Source organism: Ranitomeya variabilis, chromosome 8, assembly GCF_051348905.1.
Source record: "Ranitomeya variabilis isolate aRanVar5 chromosome 8, aRanVar5.hap1, whole genome shotgun sequence".
In the NCBI taxonomy this organism is placed as follows: Eukaryota; Metazoa; Chordata; class Amphibia; order Anura; family Dendrobatidae; genus Ranitomeya; species Ranitomeya variabilis.
The window spans coordinates 56,429,769-56,454,299 of record NC_135239.1 but is presented as its reverse complement, the minus strand read 5'-3'; the positions used below and the strand labels follow the sequence as shown (position 1 = coordinate 56,454,299).

At 42.5% G+C, this 24,531-nt stretch overlaps 1 protein-coding gene across 2 annotated transcripts in view; it reads right to left on the bottom strand.

Moving 5' to 3' along the window:
• Positions 1-381: 381 nt before the first annotated feature.
• Positions 382-24,531, bottom strand: part of TGFBR3 (transforming growth factor beta receptor 3) — a 205,387-nt gene continuing 181,237 nt past the window's right edge. Inside the window, exon 15 of one of the 2 annotated variants that reach the window (XM_077278844.1) lies at positions 382-2,619. In XM_077278844.1, coding sequence (XP_077134959.1) covers positions 2,501-2,619 — 119 coding nt within the window. In that variant the 3' untranslated portion in view covers positions 382-2,500. The remainder of the gene's footprint in view (positions 2,620-24,531) is intronic. The other variant, XM_077278842.1, reaches the window with a different exon arrangement.

The window sequence follows — 24,531 nt, the reverse complement described above, 5'->3', positions numbered from 1 at the left end:
TAATGAACAGACCGATGGACCAGAGTCTCGAGAAGTCATCAGCCCAATCTAAATTTGCATTTTTAAAGAGGACAAACCCATTAAATTTGGAAATTCCTAAAAGTATAAACCCTCTTTACGCAACATGTTACAGTTTAAAGTAAAGCTCACTGCAATTCGGATCACATACAAAAGGGGAAAGTGGCGGCTTCTCAACCTTCTTCCACAATAGTTAGGAGCCCATGATAAAAATATATTTATTTTCTATCTTCATACCGTCTTTCTATGACTGGCAGATTACAAGATATGTAGAGAAATAAAAATTCCATTCATCCATCATGGTCTTTAAAAATATTAAAGAGGTTGGATGAGATTAGAAAAACATAGCTTTTCTTTTTTTTTCAGTAACAGCGCTACTCTTTTTTACTGCAGCTCAGCATCTTACTTTAAACGGGGGAAAGCTGCAGTACTAAACCTGACCAATAGTAGCGCTGTTTCCCCAAGAAAGGAGCCAAGTGTTCTAACTGTACACAACCCCCTTTAAGAACAAATAACCTACGAGGCTCATTAGTGTCCTATTCTCTCCACATGCAATGTTTGACCATTCCATTGAAGTCATCTGTGTATGTTCAGTTTACCATTAGCTGTAATTGTCCAATCTATACATCTAATCCTGGAGAAATTCTCCTCCTATCAGTCCCTGATGTTATGACGCAGCTGTGTTAGATCACTGTAAGGCTTACAGCGAGCCCCGGGTCATTTACGAGGCAGTAACTACTCAGATGACAAACCCCAGGATGAATTATTTCTAATGTCACCCTGTCAGCTCGCCAAGTATGAGGCCAAGTAAAGCATACAATGTATGTGCTGCCAGTGTTAGAGTCCCAAAAGTCAAACACACACCTTCCAAATCCCTCACCATAAAGAACGGCGCGATCAGGACGGAGACAAAGTAGATTGGAGAGATACTTAACATTAAAGAACATAGTAATGTATCATCCCAAAGAACCAGGGTCGTTCTCTATGGAGACACCGACATCGAAAAATGTGCGAAAATGAATCCTATAGTCCGAAAAATGAATCCTATAGACAAGTGCCACCCGCTATACCTGACAACTACTTCTCGGTCTCCATCCTTGCTCCAGGCAAGTGACGGTCAACCACAAGCCGCCATTCCCGGTACTAGCGGAACGTGTAGTATATCAACACCAAAAAACAATAAAGATTTCCCACCTATAATCCAGATATTCCATTCAGTCAGTGAGACAATACAAAATTCCCTTTTATACATCAAAAAATGATTTTTTTTTCTATTGCTTACTACATGTGTACATTATAATGGGGACGCTAGTTATGTTTTTATGTTATTAACAACCCTAACAAAAAAAGACCTTTTTATATTCTTTGTGGCATCCTAAAGTTACTGTTTAAAACCTCAAGCTAAATAAATTCTGCAACATAAAATTGACAGGCATTTATATAAAAAAAAAAAATTAAAAAAAAAATCTTACTCCCCCCATAAAAAGATCCCCCACCAAACGTTCCAGGATATCTATATACATACATTCAAATGAAACCTTCCTATAACTTTATGTTTATTGCAGCTGAGGACTGATGTAAATTGCTCTACAACTTATCACAGTCACCCAAGAGCAATACGTAAGCACAAAAACACACAAAAATGGAAAAAAAAAAAAAAAAAAAAGCAAAGTGCCCAAAATTCCAAAATGAACAAAGAAAAAGAACAAAAAAAGATAAAAAGACAAAAAAAAACAAAGAAAAGAGAAGGCAAGAGTCTGTGCTCTGATCATACTGGGAGAAGGCCAGCGCTCCTCCACAAGACTCCTGGAGAGAAAAGTGTCTTTCCATGTGCAGAAGGCAGACTCGTTACACAGAGACGCATCTATCCACACATCTGTCTCAACACCGGGATGAAGACGCGATATGTCAGAGATGGGCCGATAATTGGGCCCCTTACTACCCAACATGGCACAATACACCCCCCAGAAGAAAAGAACACGAGAAGAGAAAGGGTTAACATTCATCATCCTGCTGCTTAATAGTGGCTAAGTATTGGTCACTGCACTGCAGCGCTCGCTGTACTGTCACATATATACACGCCGTGTGCATATACATATGTATCCTCCGTTATGTACAGATCCGAAGCGCCGAAATACAGCTGTGAATGGGATGGAAGCAGCATTATTAAGAACTGGCACACATTTCACATTGACAGCCAAGGAAACCCAGGTTGCAGGTCTGCACACTGCATAATTAGTAGTATTACCACTTTTTTTTTTGGCTTGATGCTCTTAGACGGGCCCAAAGGCTGCATTCATCCAGAAAAGAAAAAAAACAGGCCGATATTATACCAAGATCCCTTTTTTTTCCCTTTCAGAAAGAACCCAAAAAAATGATTTCTTTCAGCCTTGGAGAACTAATGTCAACAAGCGGTGATTGTGAACCTCTGGCCCTGGAGCTGCTCTTCAGCCGTCCTGCGCCGCCGCCGCCGCTCCTCGGGTTAGGCTGTGCTGTTGCTAGAACAGGGGGTGCTTTGTGTGCTGCCGATGCTGTGAGCTGCGCTGCTGTTTTCCGAGGCCGGAGGGGATGTGGGAACCTGCTGTCTTCCTGCCGTATCACCTGAAATGTCCAAGAAAACAGATTCCTGATTAGTGTTCGCCTGCTGATTTCTGAGACGAATAAATCAAACATCAATTCAACAACGGCGCATTTACGTGGAGCCGAGGAAGGCAAACCACCGGGCATGTAACCTTCCCATTAAATATGGCGAACAAGCAGCTACCTTATTCCCGATTGTGTGTAGGTAAATATTTGGCTGGAAAGGATTTATCAAAGATTCGCTATATTTTCTCTGCCCACCGCTGAATCTCACACCTGGTCTCCACTGCTTCTCTTCTTGTAGGAGGAAACACGAACGTTCATTTAATAAATGGCCGCAGTCATACATCAACAGTGACAATCTGCATTTCCCACAGTATTCCTACATCTTGTAAGCTCCCAGGAGCAGGCATCTTGTAGAGCTAGATTTATTTTTTCTATATAAAGAAGCACTCACTTCCAAGTTTTTGCAAAAAATTGCTCATTTTGCCCTTCTATCCGTTTAATTCTTCTCTTTTCCATTAGGTCTATGACATCACATGATTGAAAACAGACGAGCTGAATCCTTGTAATCTATGTAGAAATTGGAAGTTTCTTTTTCCTGCATGAGTCATCATTAGAACTACAATTCTAGGTCTCTACAAAGTGCTTGGCAGCTTAACTCAACCTGCTCTTCAACTACTGACCCAGCTGCTCTACTCCTCCCTCGTGCCACAGGCTTTGCAGTGAGGTTGTGTTGTAGTTCTAACGATGACTCATGCAGGGAAAATAGACTTCTTGTTGTTACATAGAGTTGAGAAGGATTCATCTAGTCTGTTACTAATCATGTGATGTCATAGACCTAATGGAAAAGAGGAATTAGCTGGGTAGAAAGACCAAAGGAGCAATTGTAAGTACACAATGTTATATAATATGATGACTGCCATATATTAAGAGGATAAAAACTTTGATGGGAGGAGGAGTGCTTCTTTAATAAGTAGTTGCAAAATAAACAGTTAATGGTACTTTATGTATATGGTGTAATCATTATTTATTCTATTCCATATTATCATTTGTATCTTTATTGTAAAATAATAATAGCAACCCTGTAAAAGGAAATCTGTCAGCAGATGTTGCAATGTAATCGGACATCAGAATGATGTCAGGATAGAGACCCTTGTAGGATTGACGCATCACGCAGTTTACCAGGTGCAGCAGTTGAACTTGTGATACAATCACAGTTCTCTCTGCTGCAGATCTAGCAGTTCTCTGAATGCTGAGCCCTGTATAACTATGCCCACACCAATGATTAGCAGCTTTCTGTGTACACTTTATATTGATTGAAACCTGCTAATCATTGGTGGGGTGGATTCAGACCAGGAGTCACAAGGCAGTTTGTGATAATCTCTTGCTAATAAAACACTGATTTTATTGAAACAAAAACACAGCCCAGTAAGTGGCACATCTCTGGGATTGGGGTCTCCGACCTTACATCGCTGTCCTTTCAAGAAACTTTGTATAAATCAATGGCACAAGCAAATATAATAAGATTCTTATATTGCTTCCGCCCTGCCTCTCGGGACACAGCAAAATTGACCAAAACAAGACGAACTGCCAACTCACTGAACTGCCAACTCACTAAGGGTACTATCACACTCTGCAACTTTCCAACGATCACAACCAGCGATACGACCTGGCCGTGATCGTTGGAAAGTCATTGTGTGGTCGCTGGGGAGCTGTCACACAGACTGCTCTCCAGCGACCAACGATGCCGAAGGCCCCGGGTAACCAGGGTAAACATCGGGTTACTAAGCGCAGGGCCGCGCTTAGTAACCCGATGTTTACCCTGGTTACCATCGTAAAAGTAAAAAAAAACAAACACTACATACTTACATTCCGGTGTCCGTCAGGTCCCTTGCCGTCTGCTTCCCGCTCTGACTGAGTGCCACCGTAAAGTGAAAGCAGATCACAGCGGTGACGTCACCGCTGTGCTCTGCTCTTACTTTCCGGCCGGGAGTCAGTCAGTGCGGGAAGCAGACTGCAAGAGACCTGACGGACACCGGAATGTGAGTATGTAGTGTTTGGTTTTTTTTACTTTTACGATGGTAACCTGGGTAAACATCGGGTTACTAAGCGCGGCCCTGCGCTTAGTAACCCGATGTTTACCCTGGTTACAAGCGAACGCATCGCTGGATCGCTGTCACACACAACGATCCAGCGATGACAGCGGGAGATCCAGCGACGAAAGAAAGTTCCAAACGATCTGCTACGAAGTACAATTCTCAGCAGGGTCCCTGATCGCTGCTGCGTGTCAGACACAGCGATATCGTATGGATATCGCTGGAACGTCACGGATCGTACCGTTGTAGCGACAAAAGTGCCACTGTGAGACAGTACCCTAAAAGGGATCGGATGACAGCTGCCTATTGAACTGAGAAGTGTGGAGGATAAGAATAGTGATAAGAAGGGTGAAAGAGTGACACAGACCATGCTGCTGTATTCTAACAAGTGCTTGATCTCACCCTGGTGTTGGATTCACAGCTACACTGCTCAGTACTGCTGAATATCCTCCATGCTGCTTCTGCATATGTACTATAAAGAAAAATAAATCCCCCCTGTCTATTTTCCCTGTGGATCGGAGGCATCATAGCAGCCAGTCTCTCCCCAATAGCTTATAGATAACAGAAAGTTAGAGATATAGCCTGCAGAGAGGAAAACTGTTGAGAATGCAGGCTACAATTCATATAATGGTCAGAAATAGTCCTATTCCTCAAGTACACACAGCAACTAATTCTGAAAAGTCACCTAAAACTACAGGTACACTTTAAAGACAGACTTTATTTTGGACTGGATTTTTTTTTTGCTTTCGTACATAAATATTACTGTTTGATCGCACACATACTTTATACAACCGGAATCCATAAATAAACTCTAACATTGTTTTATTTCATTTTTTTACCATGCGCCTCTTTCCTTATCACGGAGGATCAGTCTAATCTCCTGTCATTGCAGCTTTGGTAAATGCTTCCTAAGGATTTTTTTTAATAGAATTGTGTTGTGCCATCCCTCTGTAATAGCTCCTAGCAGTTGATTAAAAATTGATAATGAGGGGTTACCATTCCCCTTGTTCAAGGTGTGTCTATACACAGCCTGTCAGGCAATGTCAGCCTGTAGACGGACACCCCCACACCCCACAACTGGTATTATCCAGCTGCCAATCAATTCCTTCATTTCTAAGAGAAATGACAGACCAGTGGCACAACATAGTGTTAACGTATGCTCCGGCATTGTCATATGAGGGGGACTACAAGGATTTAGGGCACATCGAGAACACTGAGATAACCCAATGATCATATAAAAATCAAATGGTGAGAAATTGAATTCTTAGCCTTGTAAATCCATGTGTTTTGCGGCACAGCTATAATGGGGGCAAGCGTAGCAGTTGCACCAGGACCCACGTGCCAGAGTGGTGGGCACAGTAGGGCAGTATTATATATAGTACATGGCAGGTGGGGGCCAATTACAGATCCAACATTGTGGTCCGGCAGCTTAGGATTGCATGTCTACATTTCCCCCATATTATGATTAATATGTTAAAAATTAGCACATGTGTTTAGTATTCTGATAAGTGGATAGTGGCAAAGTGAATGGCGGTATCAGCAACCCCCAAAACCACACTTTCTAGGGGAGTGTACGGTGTCAGGCGGCCACATGTGCTGTGGATTACAGTTCCAAGGAAAACATATGATCTTGTAAATGGCTTACACCCCTTCAGCAGAGACTTTACCGTTTCCCGTTACTTCTCATTAGAAATTCCCTGTTCGCCCTGCATTACAGATTTGGGGTTTTAGACTATGGCTATGATAGGGGGCTGTTTGTGAGATCTGGAGCACATTCCAGATAAGCGTATTACAAACCTTCTGCCTAGACCTGTCAGTGGGGAAATGACCGCCAGAGCGTTCCGAGGAAAAACGACATACTACGTACGACACTATTACCAGCTAAATACAGGAACTTGTGCAAGCTTCACTCCCCTATTTGAGGCCCCGAAAACATCTGTGCCAAAAGACAGCAGAATGGCTGAGTCTTAGCAGGACGGTCGTATTACGGGATCGCTGTCATCCATTGTATAAACCAGGCTTTAACAGCAGTAATGCTCTACGCAATGTGGTACCAAATACAATGAGTGCGGTATACAGTAATAGTACCTGGAACCCAAACCAGCAGCTGATCACAGGATTTCTTCAAATTACTTTTTATATTGTGACATTTAGATTTTGTTTTCCTAAACATTTTCAGAAAATTATCATTTAAGAAAGTTTCGCTTTGGTGATATTTTGGTTGTCAGCTCTGGGGCAACATAAATCAAGAAGAAATGGTTCTAAATTAACCAAGGAAAAGGAGTACGGTACATTTCAGCTAAACAGCTGACAGTTTGTGTCAACAACTAAAGGGGTTGTCCAGGCTTGGAATGGAAGCAGCTTGTGGATTTAGCACGCTGTCAGGATTCTCTGGTATTGCCAATGAGAGTAATTTGCATATATGCGGTCACCTGCAGACTAGACTTGCATGTCCTCTCTTAATAGAAGTGAAGTGAGAGAGGATAACCACGTCTAGTCGATTGCAGAGTTCTGAGCCTTGACAGCTTGTGGATTTAGCACGCTGTCAGGATTCTCTGGTATTGCCAGTGAGAGTGATGTGCATATATGCGGTCACCTGCAGACTAGACTTGCATGTCCTCTCTTAATAGAAGTGAAGTGAGAGAGGATAACCACGTCTAGTCGATTGCAGACTTCTGAGCCTTGACAGCTTGTGGATTTAGCACGCTGTCAGGATTCTCTGGTATTGCCAGTGAGAGTGATGTGCATATATGCGGTCACTTGCAGACTAGACTTGCATGTCCTCTCTTAATAGAAGTGACGTGAGAGAGGATAACCACATCTAGTCGATTGCAGACTTCTAAGCCCTGACAGCTAGTGGATTTAGCACGCTGTCAGGATTCTCTGGTATTGCCAGTGAGAGCGATGTGCATACATGCGGTCACCTGCAGACTAGACTTGCATGTCCTCTCTTAATAGAAGTGACGTGAGAGAGGATAACCACATCTAGTCGATTGCAGACTTCTAAGCCCTGACAGCTAGTGGATTTAGCACGCTGTCAGGATTCTCTGGTATTGCCAGTGAGAGCGATGTACATACATGCGGTCACCTGCAGACTAGACTTGCATGTCCTCTCTTAATAGAAGTGACGTGAGAGAGGATAACCACATCTAGTCGATTGCAGACTTCTGAGCCCTGACAGCTAGCGGATTTAGCACGCTGTCAGGATTCTCTGGTATTGCCAATGAAAGTGATTTGCATATATGCGGTCACCTGCAGACTAGACTTGCATGTCCTCTCTCAATAGAAGTGAAGTGAAGTGAGAGAGGATAACCACGTCTAGTCGGAAGCAAATATATGCAAATCACCTACTCTAACCAGCAACACCAGAGAATCCTGACCTCGTGCTAAATCCACAAGCTGTCAGGGCTCAGAAGTCTGCAATAGACTAGACGTGGTTATCCGCTTTCACTTCACTTCTATTGAGAGTGGACATGCAAGTCTAGTCTGCAGGTGACCGCATGTATGCAAATCACTCTCACGGGCAATAACAGAGAATCCTGACAACGTGTTAAATCCACAAGCTGTCAGGGCTCAGAAGTCTTCAATCACTCTGCTTCCATTACAAGCCTGGACAGCCCCTTTAAATTTCCTGTGAAACTGGCCCTAGTGTATGTTTATGAGATAGGAGAACTAGGAACAGACTCTGGGCTGTATTACATGTTGATGATATACAAATTCTAAATAAATTAAACACTTGGATTGTTGTAAAGTTTCGTCTGTCTTCTAGAGTTTACAGTCAGACATCAAAAATTATATTAGTCCACAAGGCCGCTAAATTTCAGTATTTGACATTTGTTAATATATTAAAGGGAATTTACATACAGTATCTTAATCTAAAGATAGTAAACACCATGTTTGGTCTTAAGTTAAAATGCCTATGCTCATTAATTTCTAAAAATATCATTTTAGCAATCAGAGCTATATTTTTCTGATACAGAGTTCAAAATTAACTGCACATATGTATATTGTAAAGGGAATATGTCAGCATTTTTTTTTTCATCTGAGAGCAGCATAATATTGAGCAAGGGAGCCCGATTCCATGGATGTGTCACTTCTTAGGCTGTGTATTGTAGTTTTAATACAATCAGTGTTTTATAAGCATTAGATTATCACTGCAGGACTAAGTCTCACATGCAGACCAGTCAGGCTAATCTGTGTAACCCCGGCCCCCATCACTGATTAGCAGCTTTCTGACAATGTGCACTGTACACAGGAAGCTCAGGGGTGTGGGCGAGGAAATTTAGGGCTCAGCATTCTGACCACAGCTACATCTACAGTAGTGAAAACAGGTATTCTATAAAAACTACACCAAGTACCACAGTAAGTGATACATCACTGAAATCAGACTCTCTGTCCCTACATCTTGCTGCTCTTAGATTACATATCAAAAACCTGCTGTCAGATTCCCTTTACGAATTCTGGCTGTCTACAACTACCACTAGAGGGAGCTTAAGAGCTAACTGAATACTTATTAAAACAGAATGTAATAAGCTCTAAACGCCCCCTGGTGGTGGCTAAAGGTAGCCAGGCTGTTCGCTTTCAAATACCGAGGATTCAGAGCTCTGTACCAGATAAAGCTCAGAATTTTAGACTCCATATTTTTTCAGATTTAAAATGACATGATAGTATTATACACAAATGTATTTTATATATTTATATCTGTATAAGAAAGATCTTCTTGTGGTGCCCTTAGAAGGCAAATTTGTGGAGCGTTAGTCAGAAAAATATTTCATATAAATCAGAGTATAGTAATAAACAGCGTTAGCATTGATAACTTTATCATAGTTATACAGTATATAATGGCCTCAATAACTGAGCAGTAATGTTTAACAGACTGTTACCATCCTCCTCCCTCCGTAATGTTACCATCCTCCTCCCTCCGTAATGTTACCATCCTCCTCCCTCCGTAATGCTACCATCCTCCTCCCTCCGTAATGTTACCATCCTCCTCCCTCCGTAATGCTACCATCCTCCTCCCGTCTACTCTATAGCAGTAAACAGGCTGCAGGCAACACCATGTCCTTTATTAATCACGCTCTGGCACATACTGGATGTTCCTCCCTGTACAGGAAATCGCAAAAGTTTACTTTTTTTACCCTTTTGCCAAATTCATTTTGTTGCCATGCCTGCCTGCTTATTTTAATGGACTTTAATAAAACTTTCTGGGTAATGTCAGACTTCTGGAAATGTCAATGAAGTATTAAGAACCGCTCTATTGCATGAGAATACCAAACATATAATATTTCATTCAAACGTTTCTCTCTAGAATGAAACAAAAAAATAACTAACAAAAATCCGGAGTATAAAACTAGAGAGTAAAACATTGTAAAACAAAATGATGAATGAAAGAGGTTGTCTGAGATTACCATAAAGGGTGTATGTTATTTTCCAAAGTGTAAATCCAGTTGGCCCATATGAGTGACCAGTACTATTAAATATTTATGAGAGGTGTGGGTGCTGTCGGAGATTATTTTTTTTAAAACCTCATGACTTTCAAGTTGCATCAATGGCGCCACTCTTGTCCAGTGGATGTAGGTGGTATTGCAGCTCTGGTGCCACTTCTGTCCATTGGCTGTGTCCGATATTGCACCACTGGCGCCACTCTTGTCCAGTGGATGTGTGTGGTATTGCAGTTCTGGCTTTCTTGAATAGGGTGAGTAATAATATTAATAACTTAATATTAATGTTAATATGTTATAATTTGATGTTTGAAATATATTTTTATCTTATAAATCAGCAAAATCCTTCTAATCTAGAATATTTGTGCATCTGTCCATCAGCCATGGTCGTAATTGTACAGATTATGTCTGACCACCACCTGGCCAGATACTGACAATTCAATCATACATCACCAGAATACACAAGGACTTGTGCATACATGTGTAAGTTTTCATTTCTCCTCTGCCGAACTTCAAAAAAGAATTCTGAGAAATTATTGCTCCCTTTTTAAAAGGTTTGCAGCTTATTTCCCATGAAAAGAATGGACATAGAAATCCAACATATCAAATCCTTCCTTCCCCTGATAACCCCCATCGGAGGCCTCCATACATAATAGTATTCCAAGTTTTGCTGAGTGTGTACCCTAAGTAAAATTCTAGCTCTAATTAAAGGGGTTGTCATCCCCTTTAAACTATTTTAGCCAACAGGCTCAGTGATGTATAAAATAATAAACTCAGCCTTACTTACTCTTCCCGGGTCTATCGTTGCCTCTCCACCGCTGCCCCGGTCTCTGTGTGACGTCACGGGGACAGCACTGCAGCCAATCACTGAATTCAGCAGCTTAGCTGTTGTAGAAAGCATGAGCTGCTGAGCTCAGTGATTGGCTGCAGCGCTGTCAATAAGGCCGGCGTCACACTAGCGAGTTTTACGGACGTATGAGAGGTGCAGAAAATACGGATTGCATACGGTACAATGATTCTCTATGGCCCAGCTCCTATCTGCCATATTTTACTGGTCCGTATTATACGGTCTTGTACGGCTGTAGAAAATCACAGCATGCTGCGTTTGTCACCGTATTGCGCAAAAAAATCGTCAATGAAAGTCTATGGGGGCGAGAAAAATACGGATTACACACGGACCATGCGTGTGACTTGCGAGAAATACACACCGGTGTTATAGAGAAAAGCCGGCAATTCAGTGCGGTGTACAGTAAAATCACACTGACAGAATAGAATAGGTAGAATAAATGTGTACACATAGGATATATATATATATATTTCATACAGAGCTAGATATCATAAAAGCCGGTAATTCAATTGCCGGCTTTTGCTCTCTCCTTCCCAAACCCGACATGATATGAGACATGGTTTACATACAGTAAACCATCTCAGATTCCTTTTTTTTTTGCATATTCCACACTACTAATGTTGGTAGTGTGTATGTGCAAAATTTGGGCCCTCTAGGTATTAAATTAAAGGGTTAAATCGCGGGAAAAAATTGGCGTTGGCTCCCGTGCAATTTTCTCCGCCAGAGTGGTAAAGCCAGTGACTGAGGGCAGATATTAATAGCCTTGGGAGGTACCATGGTTATAGGACCCCCCCTGGCTAAAAACATCTGCCCCCAGCCACCCCAGAAAAGGCACATCTGGAAGATGCGCCTATTCTGGCACTTGGCCACTCTCTTCCCACTCCCGTGTAGCGGAGGGATATGGGGTAATGAAGGGTTAATGTCACCTTGCTATTGTAAGGTGACATTAAGCCAGATTAATAATGGAGAGGCGTCAATTATGACACCTATCAATTATTAATCTAATAGTACGAAATGGTTAAAAAAACACACATTATTACAAGGTACTTTAATGAAATAAAGACACAGGGTGTTTTAATATTTTATTAGACTCTAATCCACCTGAAGACCCTCGTTCTGTAAAAAAGGAAAAATAAATAAACAACAATATCCCATACCTTCCGTCGTTCTGGTCACGTCCCACGATGTAAATCCATCTGAAAGGGTTAAAGCATTTTACAAACCCAGGAGCTCTACTAAAGCAGCTGTGCTCGTGGTTGTAAAAAGACGGGGAATGAATGGAATGCAGGGGAATGTCCTGTAATTACCTCGAGTCACGGTGATGCGCCCTCTGCTGGATGAACTCTAGCGTGGGACATCCAGCAGAGGGTGCATCACCGCGACTAGAGGTAACTACAGGACATTCCCCTGCACTCCATTAATTCCCCGTCTTTTTACAACCACGAGCACAGCTGCTTTAGCAGAGCTCCTGGGTGTAAAATGCTTTAACCCCTTCAGATGGATTTACATCGTGGGACGTGTCCAGAACGACGGAAGGTATGGGATATTGTTGTTTTTTTTATTTTTCCTTTTTTACAGAACGAGGGTCTCAGGTGGATTAAGAGTCTAATAAAATATTAAAACACCCTGTGTCTTTATTTCATTAAAGTACTTTGTAATAATGTGTGTGTGTGTGTTTTATTAACCATTTCCTACTATTGGATTAATAATGGATAGGTGTCAGAATTGACGCCTCTCCATTATTAATCTGGCTTAATGTCACCTTACAATAGCAAGGTGACATTAACCCTTCATTACCCCATATCCCACCGCTACACGGGAGTGGGAAGAGAGTGGCCAAGTGCCAGAATAGGCACATGTTCCAGATGTGACTTTTCTGGTGTGGCTGGGGGCAGATGTTTTTAGCCAGGGGGGCCAATAACCATGGACCCTCTCTAGGCTATTAATATCTGCCCTCAGTCACTGGCTTTACCACTCTGGCGGAGAAAATTGCGCGGGAGCCCACACCAATTTTTTCCGCGATTTAACCCTTTAATTTAATAGCTAGAGGGCCCAAATTTTGCACATACACACTACTAACATTAGTAGTATGGAATATGCAAAAAAAAGGGATATGAGATGGTTTACTGTATGTAAACCATGTCTCATATCATGTCGGGTATGGGAAGCAGAGAGCAAAAGCCGGCAATTGAATTACCGGCTTTTATGACATCTAGCGCTGTCTGACATATATATAAATATATATATACTGTATATATGTTTTAACGAACATTTGAGCCCATAAATCCATTAGATGTCGGTTTTGCAAGCCTGCGAGAAAATATCGCAGTACGGATGCCATACAGATTACATATGGAGGATGACATGCGCAAAATACGCTGCCACACCCTGCCTACGGATGACATACGGATCACTATTTTGGGAACATTTCTGCGTATTACGGCCGTAAAAAACGGACCGTGTTTTCATACGCTGAGTGTGACGCTGGCCTAAGACTGGTAGGCAAGTAAAGCTTAGTATGTTTCTTTAAACATCACTGAGCCTGTGGGATAAAAATTGTTGCAAGGGGACCACCCCTATAATAGGCCACCTTAAGTAGAAAAATGTAATCCTCCCACCAAAGATTTACGGTACTCAGTGTATAAATACACTATTCTGAATGTACATTTTAGCAATTGACATACTGGTTCACAAAACAAATATGGATTTCAATTGCTGTTTTATCAGGGTGTATATTTGCATTCCACAAAATTCTAATATTTGGGAAAATTTTCTTTATTTAGTGTTATAGATAAAATAAAATAAAAAATCTGATAGATCACTGTGGATTTACCGTCAATAGATATATAAATGCTATATTGGAAAAATCTAAATCTGTACAGGAAATACACAATTATCTTTGTTGTAATTATTGCCTTTTTCCTTGGAAAACTCCCTAAAAATGGTCAATGACCTGGTGGCTGTAGACTATATGGGTCAGTGCTTTACTATTAAGGCTATTCATCATCATGTAGATAAGCCTCAGTTTCACAACACATTCTCGCTTAATTGGCCACATGTCTTAAAATTCTTTCTTATTTTTCCTGACATTATACCAGAATCATCACTGGAACAGTGTAACTCGTTACTCTTTCTCTTTGATACAGGTTCTCAACTAACTTCATAAAAAAATATCTACACAGATGGACTGCCAGCACAGAGTACGGCTGGCTATACATTATAGATTTCAGATGGGTGAAAAAACACAATTTAAACCATTTTCTGCCAAAAGACAGCCATTTTTTTTCTAAGTGTAGGAATGACAAATACAGCCCAAGGGCAGATTTTTGTCGAAAAGCTGAACTGAAACCAACCACTGCCTTCAGGGGTCACATGTCCAAGTGACTGCTGAGTCCAGTGATTGGCTGCAGCCGGTGATATGATTGCTGGAACAGATATCAGTAGTATTGAAATGGCCGGATAATAGAGAATAAGGGGATTCCTGGGGTAGGTAAATTACTTCTTTTTTTCAACAATTCCTACTTAAGAGCAGATTTTGTAAAATCACATAAAACCCTCTTTAAAAGAGTTGTCCACCGTACGTCATTGATCAGCTGTGATTTGACAGGAAGTGTTCAATTTCCCAGCACTGCCCCCACTGGTGACATAAAGTAGTACAAGATTCCTACTAAGTCCATGAACATTCCGATTCTTTTGAAAGACAGATGATTTTTGTAGTTGACCTCTTCTTTGGATAATTAATGGAGGACCCGCACTAGGAATGCCAGTATAGGTTATCTGAAAATCTGTTTTCTAGATCAATTTAATACATTTGCCCTGCAAGTTAACACAGCTCTGTAATCCAGAATTATAAAAATGGAACACCAAGATTTTTTTTCTCTATACACACTACCCAAAGTCTTTAAACTAAATATTTCACTTCCTTCTGATTTGAAAGTATCCATTGGCAATGTACACAATAGCCTATTAGGTCATTTGTTTTGTCATCTTCCAACCCCTCAGCCTCTTGGATGACATCCACATGTTGATGTTTCTTTTAGGGCAGAACATCCAATTCATTTGCACTTCAGACACTGTGAAATAGTTCTGATTCACACTGCAGGTCATTGCGAGTGTCTGGACAACAAAGATGAAATAAAGTATGGAAACGCACTATGTTCCTTCTGGGAGTCTAGCTGACATTATCTCTTTTAACATTCGTAGGGAGTCCATCAACAACAGCCCTCATTGAGCCGGCTGGAAGTCTAGTCTCTTGGCTAAGCTTTGAAGAACCAGAGGTACAGATGTAGTCACTGCAATGGGTCTCAAGTCTCAACTGGAAATTGTGTTGATTCTCTGCACACAGAATGACCCTAAAAGTATTTGTTACTTTACCGTGTTGGAGAAATTACAACTTTTCTTTACCAAAAAATAAAAAATAAAATAAAATTAGAAAATAAAAATATCAACATCTTAGAACTGTATTCTACACCTGATAATTCTAGTGCAATTGATATAATCTCAGACATTTACATTATATCTACAGAATATTCCATGCCTGATTCCACCTAAATGGAACAATACAGAAGAATTTAGAACACAAGTTTATTGCCTCGTCTAATGCATTAAGCAACAAATTGACCCGCAAGGGTAGACAAAGACCCCTACAAATGATAGAATGGTAGACTACACAATAAACTTGTGAGCAAATGTCACCTGCGTGGATGCTGCTGTTCTGCTATTTCTATGTCTAAGGCCAGGTGCAAACGACCGTAGTGTCGGTCCGAGTGCGATGCGACAAGACATTGGCTTGCACTTGGACCAATGTTTGGTCCAATAGTTGGATCATACTCGGCCATGCAAGGCAATGAGTTTGTGGAAATCATCCAACTGCACTCGGATTTCTGCGCCCTTGCAGAATGGATGGAGAAATTGTGTTCTCCATCTTCTCTTCCCATTGAGCTACAGTTTTCTTATCCGAAAAAATCGGATCACGCTATGCTGGCACTCAGATCCAAGCCTGAACAAAGCGTTGCTTGCATAATCGGCCCGATCCTCTCGGAGAGAATCGATGCCCGTCTGACCCTATCCTAAGGCCACATTCACACATCTGGGTTTTGCGGTGTACAGACGGACCGGTTGAAGGGTTCCTGTCCCAAACTCGACAGTATCACAGGCTGACAACTTTTCTTCATTTCTACTTCTACTCTTTACTTTTAATAATGGCAGCAGCTCCAGCACCATAATCCTCCACCGATATAAACTTCTGAATGTGCAGTGACCTGACGAAAGTTTTGTTACTCTTTAATTCACAGAAACAAAAATTGCTTAAGATCTTCCGTCCGATCCGCAGCAGAATACTGTACCAATCCTATCAGGACTGCTGCAGTAAGTTATTAATCCACTGAATGTTCATTGATATTGCAGATTTCCCCCATTGAGCTCAAAATCTGCAACAGGAACTATTTTTATTGAGGACTAATCGCATGTTCACTGCAAAATCGGCACATTTCCCCCAAAAAGGAACACTTTACTCTAAATGAAAAATAAAAACTCATTATACTCGCCTCCCCTGGTGAGCCCATTCTCTGGTGCTTCACTGTCCTCTGTATACCTGGCCTCCAATGCTGAAGTGTTGCTGGATGACAGGTATAGCGAGAACTGCAAGGATCAAGCTTCAGTTATCACTGAAGTGGGAGGGAAGCATAGTGGGCTTATTATTATTTTTTTGTATTTTTTATTTTTGTAGGTGATTCATAGCAGCCAAGCGACAGGCAAATCTTTATCAAAGTCTGCATAATTTGATGACTATTTTTCACTGCAGATTTCCCTGCAGTTTTCTCCAGATTTGTGGTGGAATACAGAGTAAATTGTATGTGCATGTGTTTGGTATTAGCAAGATTTTTCTGCTGCAAAAATAAGCGGGAAAAAAAGCTGTGAAAAATAGGTGCTTTTTTTTACCATTCATTTTAATAGGTGAAAAACCCTACAAAAATGCTGAATGAATTGACAACGCTGCAGATTACAAAAAAAACTCTTGATGGTTCAAATCTGCAAGGAAAAAATAAGCAGCGTGCGAATGGAATCTTAGAAACCATGACTTCATGGCTTCTGATGCTGGGTACACAAAACTGATACATGAAAACAGAAAGTGATGAAAACGGTGCATGGTCTAATCCAAAGATTTCATAATTTACTATAACAGGCCATCTCTGCCAATAATATGAGCCGAATTCTGGCCATAATTGAACGGCATTTCGCATGCCCACCCAACAGTCTAATCAGCTGAATTAGGAAGTATCCGCTGCCAAGAGCCCTGTGCAGACAGAACTATCCAGATGTTCACATAAACACATTAGTCTAGCAATGTGTTGGCTTCGGCTCACAGAATTACAACAGGCAATTAATTTGGACTCCTAGAATTAATAAGTAATTCTACACTAAGTAATAAATCATGTGAATTGCATCATCAGATTAAGGTATTAATGGAGTTGCTACAAAATTCTCCAAAAAAACAAACAAACCCATAAAATCAAAAGTTGTCATATTGCATGGAAGGAAAGGACAAAATGTACAGGTCCTCCATGTTCCTACTTTTCAAGTCATCGGCTCATCTCACCAAATGCTATAAACATGAATGCTGACATCATTGCTTTCCTCCAATTTTGCGCTTGTCAATTAACTGAGGCTATTATTTCTTTTTAGAAAACGTCAGCTACAATCCTGGTACAGCAAAAACTCATATCCCATCTCGTTTACTTCCACCATTTCATGATCACACGTGTATTATTACTTAAGTCCTTGAGTACATTATATACGAGGACGCAAGCGGAGGCCCTCGGGGAAAGCTCTGATTTCTCATCCATCCTAATGGAAAAGTACTGCAAAATACTCATTGTGCAAGATGCCCAGACTGAAGTCACAGATGGAGACTTTTTCAACAGTGGCTTATTACTGAAACTCCACTCTAATGAAGGAGTCCTTACAAAGTTACAATTCACTTTGTGGACTATGAAAAATACTATATTATGGGAGTTAGAGAGGGGTTGGTGAAGAAATCTGCTTTATTGTTCTTCTGCAACCCCTTAACACCCAATGACGTGCACTGGCCGTCATTGGATGCCTCCCCGTTTGGTGCGGACTCCAGCAATGAGCCCGCACCTTTTCCGGCACATGACAGCTGATCTAATCAGCTGACATATGCCCCTAAGAGCCGCAGGGAATAACGTTCCACCCGCAGCTGTCAATCTCTGATAGCGGCATTTAACATGAATGTGCCGGAGGCACGTAGCAAACCACGCCCATTGGCGCCTGTGTCACATGACCGCGGGTCGCCGATGGGTTAGCATGACAACCCGGGGTCTGCAGGAGACCCCTGTGGTTGTCATTGCTGGATCGCTTTGAGCACAACCCTGTGGCCGGCGCTCCTAGCGAGTGAGCATTTCTGCTACACAGAGAAGGGATACAGCAATGCTGTGTGTAGCACAGGCGATGAGATGATCACAGTTTCTAGTCTCCCACGGAGACTATTAAAGCCAGAAAAAAGTTTTAAAAAATGTGAAAAAAATAAATAAATAAATATATATATATATATATATATATATATATATATATATATATAAAAGTTTCATTCACCACCCCATTTGCCCCATTCAAAATAAAACAATAATAAAAAAAATAAATACACATATTTGGTATCGCCGAGTTCAGAATCGCTGGATCTATCAATGTATAAAAAGAATTAATCAGTAAACGGCGTAACGTGAAAAAAAATCAAAACACCAGAATTATGTTTTTTTGGTCGCCGCAACATTGCATTAAAATGCAATAACATCCCGTATCTACCCCAAATAATGTCAATGAAAACATCAGCTCGGCGCACAAAAAATGAGCCTTCATCCAGCCACAGATCACGAAAAAAAACCAATTGTAGAACTGCACTTTTTTTGCAATTTCACCGTATTTTTAATTTTTTTCCAGTACACTATTTGGTGAAACCAATCAGGTCTTTCAAAAGTACAACTCGTCCCACAAAAATAAGCCCTCACACGGCCATATTGATGGAAAAATAAAAAAGTTATGGCTCTGGGAAGAAGGGGAGCAAAAAACGGAGACGCAAAAACCCCTGGTCTTTAAGGGGTTGATCAGCTTTTGAAGTTTTCGGGTAATAATAATAATAATCTTTATTTATATAGCGCCAACATATTCTGCAGCGCTTTACAGTTTAACAGTTTCAAACACAGCAGTCATAGGTAACAACGTTAACAATACAGTAATAAAGCAAAATAAGACGACCCTGCCCGTGAGAGCTTACAATCTACAATGAGGTGGGGGAGATACAAAGTACAGGAGCTTATTTACAATTATGTATTTACAATGATGGTCCAGCCATCTTCAGGGGATGGGGGGTAGATGGAGATAGTGAATGGGCTACACACACACACAACCATAAAATGACTTTGATTAGGGAACGTGATAGGCCGCTCTGAACAAATGTGTTTTGAGCGAGTGCCTAAAACTGTGCAAGTTGTGGCTGGTCCTAATATCTTGGGGTAGAGCATTCCAGAGGATTGGCGCAGCACGGGAGAAGTCTTGGAGTCGGGAGTGGGAGGTACGGATTAGTGCAGAGGTTAGTCGAAAGTCGTTTGCAGAGCGCAGCGGACGGCTAGGCCGATAAGACAGAAATGAGGGAGGAGATGTAAGGGGGTGCCGCACGGTGGAGAGCTTTGTGGATGAGAACAAGTACTTTGAATTGTATCCTGTAATGAATGGGCAGCCAGTGTAACGACTGGCGAAGAGCGGACCCGTCCGAGTAACGATTAGCCAGATGGACGACCCTGGCTGCTGCATTAAGGATAGACTGGAGAGGGGAAAGTCGCCTGAGGGGGAGGCCAATTAATAGAGAGTTGCAGTAGTCCAGACGGGAGTGGATTAGGGCGACAGTGAGAGTTTTTGTGGTTTCCATGGTGAGAAAAGGGCGTATTCTAGAGATGTTCTTTAGGTGTAAGCGGCATGAGCGGGCAAGAGATTGTATGTGGGAGGTGAAGGAGAGATCGGAGTCAAACATAACACCCAGACAGCGTGCCTGCTGCCTAGGCGTTATTATGGTGCCACCCACGGAGAGGGAAATGTCAGATTTAGGGAGGCTAGTAGAAGGCGGGAGCAGAAGAAGTTCAGTTTTGGAGAGGTTGAGTTTCAGATAGAGAGCGGACATGATGTTAGAGACTGCAGACAGATAGTCAGTGGCGTTCTGTAGTACAGCGGGGGTAAGGTCAGGGGCTGACGTGTATAGTTGTGTGTCATCAGCATAAAGATGGTACTGAAAGCCAAATCTGATGATCTGTCCAATTGGGGCCGTGTAGAGGGAGAAGAGAAGGGGGCCAAGGACTGAGCCCTGAGGTACCCCGACAGTGAGAGGAAGAGGAGATGAAATGGAGCCGGAGAACAGAACACTGAAGCAGCGTTCAGAAAGATAGGAAGAGAACCAGGAGAGAGCAGTGTCCTTAATGCCTAGTGACTGGAGCCTAGAGAGTAGGAGAGGGTGGTCAACAGTGTCGAAAGCTGCAGAAAGATCGAGAAGAATGAGCAGAGAGTGGTCACCGTTACATTTTGCTGTCAGAAGGTCATTGGTCACCTTGATGAGTGCAGTTTCTGTCGAATGTAGGGGGCGGAACCCGGACTGTGAAGGGTCTAGGAGGGAATGAGTGGAGAGGTAACGGGTAAGGCGGGAGTAGACTAGGCACTCCAGGAGTTTTGAGATGAAGGGGAGATTGGAGACCGGTCTGTAGTTGTTTGCGCATGATGGGTCAAGGGTGGTTTTTTTTAGTAATGGAGTAATGATAGAGTGTTTGAAGGAGGAGGGGAAAATGCCAGAGGAGAGGGAGAGATTAAAGATTGCAGTTAGGTGAGTTGTGACGACTGGAGAGAGAGACTGGAGGAGGTGTGAGGGAATGGGGTCGGTGGTGCATGTAGTCGGACGAGAAGAGGAGAGGAGCTTGGAGACTTCTTCTTCTGTGATGGGATCGAATGTGGAGAGTGAGCCAGGGGAGATGCAGGGAGGAATGGGAGTCATTGCACTTGGTGTCTGGGAGCGGATTTCCTGACGGATATTGTCTATTTTCTCTATAAAGTGGGAGGCCAGGTCATCAGCACAAATGTCTGTGATAGGGGCTTGTGCTTTTGGCCTGAGGAGGGAGTGAAAGGTGTCAAAAAGTTTCTTGGGGTTGTTGGATAGTGATGAGATCAGAGTGGTGAAGTAGGTCTGTTTGGCAAGGTGAAGGGCAGAGTTATAGGTCCTTAACATAAATTTGAAGTGTATGAAGTCTTCTGGGGTGCGAGTTTTCCTCCATAAGCGTTCAGCACACCTGGAGCATCGCTGGAGAAATCGGGTTTGCGATGTGAGCCAGGGCTGTTTCATTCTGTGTTTGGAGGTTCTGAGGGTGAGGGGAGCTACTTGGTCTAGGGTGCTTCTAAGAGTGTCGTTGTAGTGATGTACCGCCAGATCAGGACAGGAAAAAGAGGAGATTGGGGACAGTGATGAGTGTAAGGAGTCTGAAAGTGTATGAGGGTTAATGGTATGTAGATTTCTGAATGTGTGGTAGGTAGGAGGGTGCTGGGGTGGGCAAGGAGTTGTGAGTGTGAAGGAGAGAATGTTGTGGTCAGAGAGGGGAAGTGGTGAGTTATCTAGGTAAGAGATTGAACAGAGTCGGGCAAAGACCAGGTCCAGGGTGTTACCGTCTTTGTGTGTTTCAGAGGTTGAGAGCTGTGAGAGGCCTAGGGAAGTGGTTAGTGATAGAAGCTGGGATGCAGATGTGGAAGTGGGGCTGTTAATGGGAATGTTGAAGTCTCCCAGGATAAGGGTTGGTAGTTCTGAGGACATGAAGTGCGGCAGCCAGGCTGAGAAGTGGTCCAGGAAGTGGGTGGGTGAGCCTGGGGGCCGGTATATGACCGCTACTCTGAGGGAGAGGGGACGGAAGAGCCTGATGGTGTGGACCTCAAAAGAAGGGAATGAAAGTGAAGGAACTGGGGGTATAACCTGGAACGTGCACTGGGGGGACAAGAGTATGCCGACTCCACCACCAGGTCTGTTAGTGGGTCTTGGGGAATGGGAGAATTGTAAGCCACCATGGGAAATGGCAGCAGGGGAGACAGTGTCAGAGTCTTGGATCCAGGTTTCAGTGAGGGCCAACAGATTGAGAGAGTTGTTCAGAAAGTAGTTGTGCAGGAAAGGAAGCTTGTTACATACAGACCGTGGATTCCAAAGGGCACAATTGAAAGGGAGAGGTGAGGGAGTGCAAGTAATATTAATAAGGTTAGTATGGTTTTGATATGAGGTAGGGTAGCGGTTGAGGTTGGGGGATGGGGGACCGGGGTTGGGGGATATGTCCCCCGAAATCAGTAGGAGTAACAAGATAAAAAGCAAGTAGTGTTTTGAAATGTTTGAAGTTTTTTTGTGCAGTGTGTTTGGGTAAGATGGGCTGAGGTTTTTCAGGAAGGTGAGAAGTGTATGGGAGCTGTACATGGGAGATGGAAGCAGTGAGGAGCTGATGTGTATGAGTCGTGGTGGAGGGGGGATTGGGCGGTGAAAGTGCATTGCAAGGGAGCATAGGAGGATAGGAATGAAGCACATGGATAGAAGAGAGAGCAGAGTGTGGGTTACCTGACTCCTGCCCTGATTAACTGCCATGAAATAACTGCGGTATCACGACGCTTATCTTCCGTGACGCTTATCTTCCGTGACGCGTGCGCCCCACTAGCGTGCCCCCCTAAGGATGGTTCTACATTTATAGTCCAGTGATGGGTCAGAAGAGATGGATTATGGGACCAGGGTGGGGATAATTTGGCAGCTGGGGCCAGCACACCAGGGGGTGGTTAAATGATCAAAGGCATTGTGGCTAGCAACATGCTATCACACCTTCACCTGATTGTATCTATAGTGGCCACAGTAATGGATATACATCAAACAGTGAGTACATCCTACAATACAACCAATGAATTATACCAAACATTACGCAGGCACATTAAAATAAGTTGATAGATGGTACAGTGGCAGATGACAGACAGCAGACAGCAAGCAGAGGTGGGAAGCTATACCATTAGAGTCTATTGCAGCAAATGAGACATGAGACAGCAAGCAGAGATGGGAAGCTAATGTAATGTAGTGGGTAATGAGATTTAGGTGCACAGGGGAGGTCTGACAATCTGCTATGAGCATCTTAGGGTACCTTTACACAGTGCAATTTTGATCGCTACGACGGCACGATTCGTGACGTTGCAGCGTCGTATGATTATCGCTCCAGCGTCGTAGACTGCGGTCACACGTTGCAATACACAGCGCTGGAGCGATAATTTCATGACGTATTTGCGATGTAGAAGCCGTTGGTTACTGTGCGCACATCGTATACAACCTGTGTCACACGATGCAATCATGCCGCCACAGCGGGACACTAGACGACGAAAGAAAGTTTCAAACGATCTGCTACGACGTACGATTCTCAGCGGGGATCCGGATCGCAGTAGCGTGTCAGACACAACGATATCGTAAATGCATCGCTGGAACGTCACAAATCGTGCCGTCGTAGCGATCAAAATTGCACTGTGTAAAGGTACCCTTAGTCCATATAGCTTCTTTTTACTCTACCCTTCAGTCCTCCTAATCAACCGAGCTCACTTCTGCAGTTGTTATACTCATCTAATCCCAGTGTTTTCGTAAGAAGGGTGGAAATTTGAGACAAGAGTGCGCTGCCCAGGTTGACTCAAATCCCATTACTAAGATTTCTGCAGCAGTTTCAAATATGTCTCTTAGCACAGATGGAAATCCTTTTTAGACGATGGCCAAGGTGATGCAAAGGTTTATTTAAGTTAAGAAGATTTCCAGATCTTGTTGTGATTTATTTTGTACTCCTCGTTTCTTAGAAATCCCTACCATGGCACTAAAATGTCCTAAGAAGTCGTGTATGAAAAACTCATTGCATCTCCTGAGCTCAGGCACAACATGCTAAGTATATCATGTCAGAGGAACGTAATTTAAAGAAGAACCAGATCTTTCATATTATCTGCTCTTTAGTGTAAATGGAAAATGTTCAATTTTTCACGATATGTGAAACTCCTCCACTCCTGTGTCCTTATGACAACACTTGTTACCCTGAGCTTTGGCTTTATTCTATTTTTTCATAAGGACATTGTTGGTTTTGGTGGCTCTGAATCTTTACAATGTCTACTATATATGCACACATTGCTATAACTAATTATGAAAGGTGCATGGTCGCTCGAAACGCATTTATGCCCTCTGTCCTGTGAAGAAGCCTTCTTTTATCCCCCACTTTGTATCCACGTGAATAAAGACTGTTCACAGTTCGCTGAGCTGGATCCTTGTTTTTCCCTCTTTGAATGTCTCTAAATACACACATGCAAACATGGCTATAACTAATCGAGACAGCTAGTGTGTTATGATATGGATGGTAAATGGGGCTTTTAATGGTGGATTTGATGCCATCTGGTACATATGGCACTGCAGTGGTCTTTAATATACTGTATACTACCAATGTATTGTAGTCAAGTGCTGTAA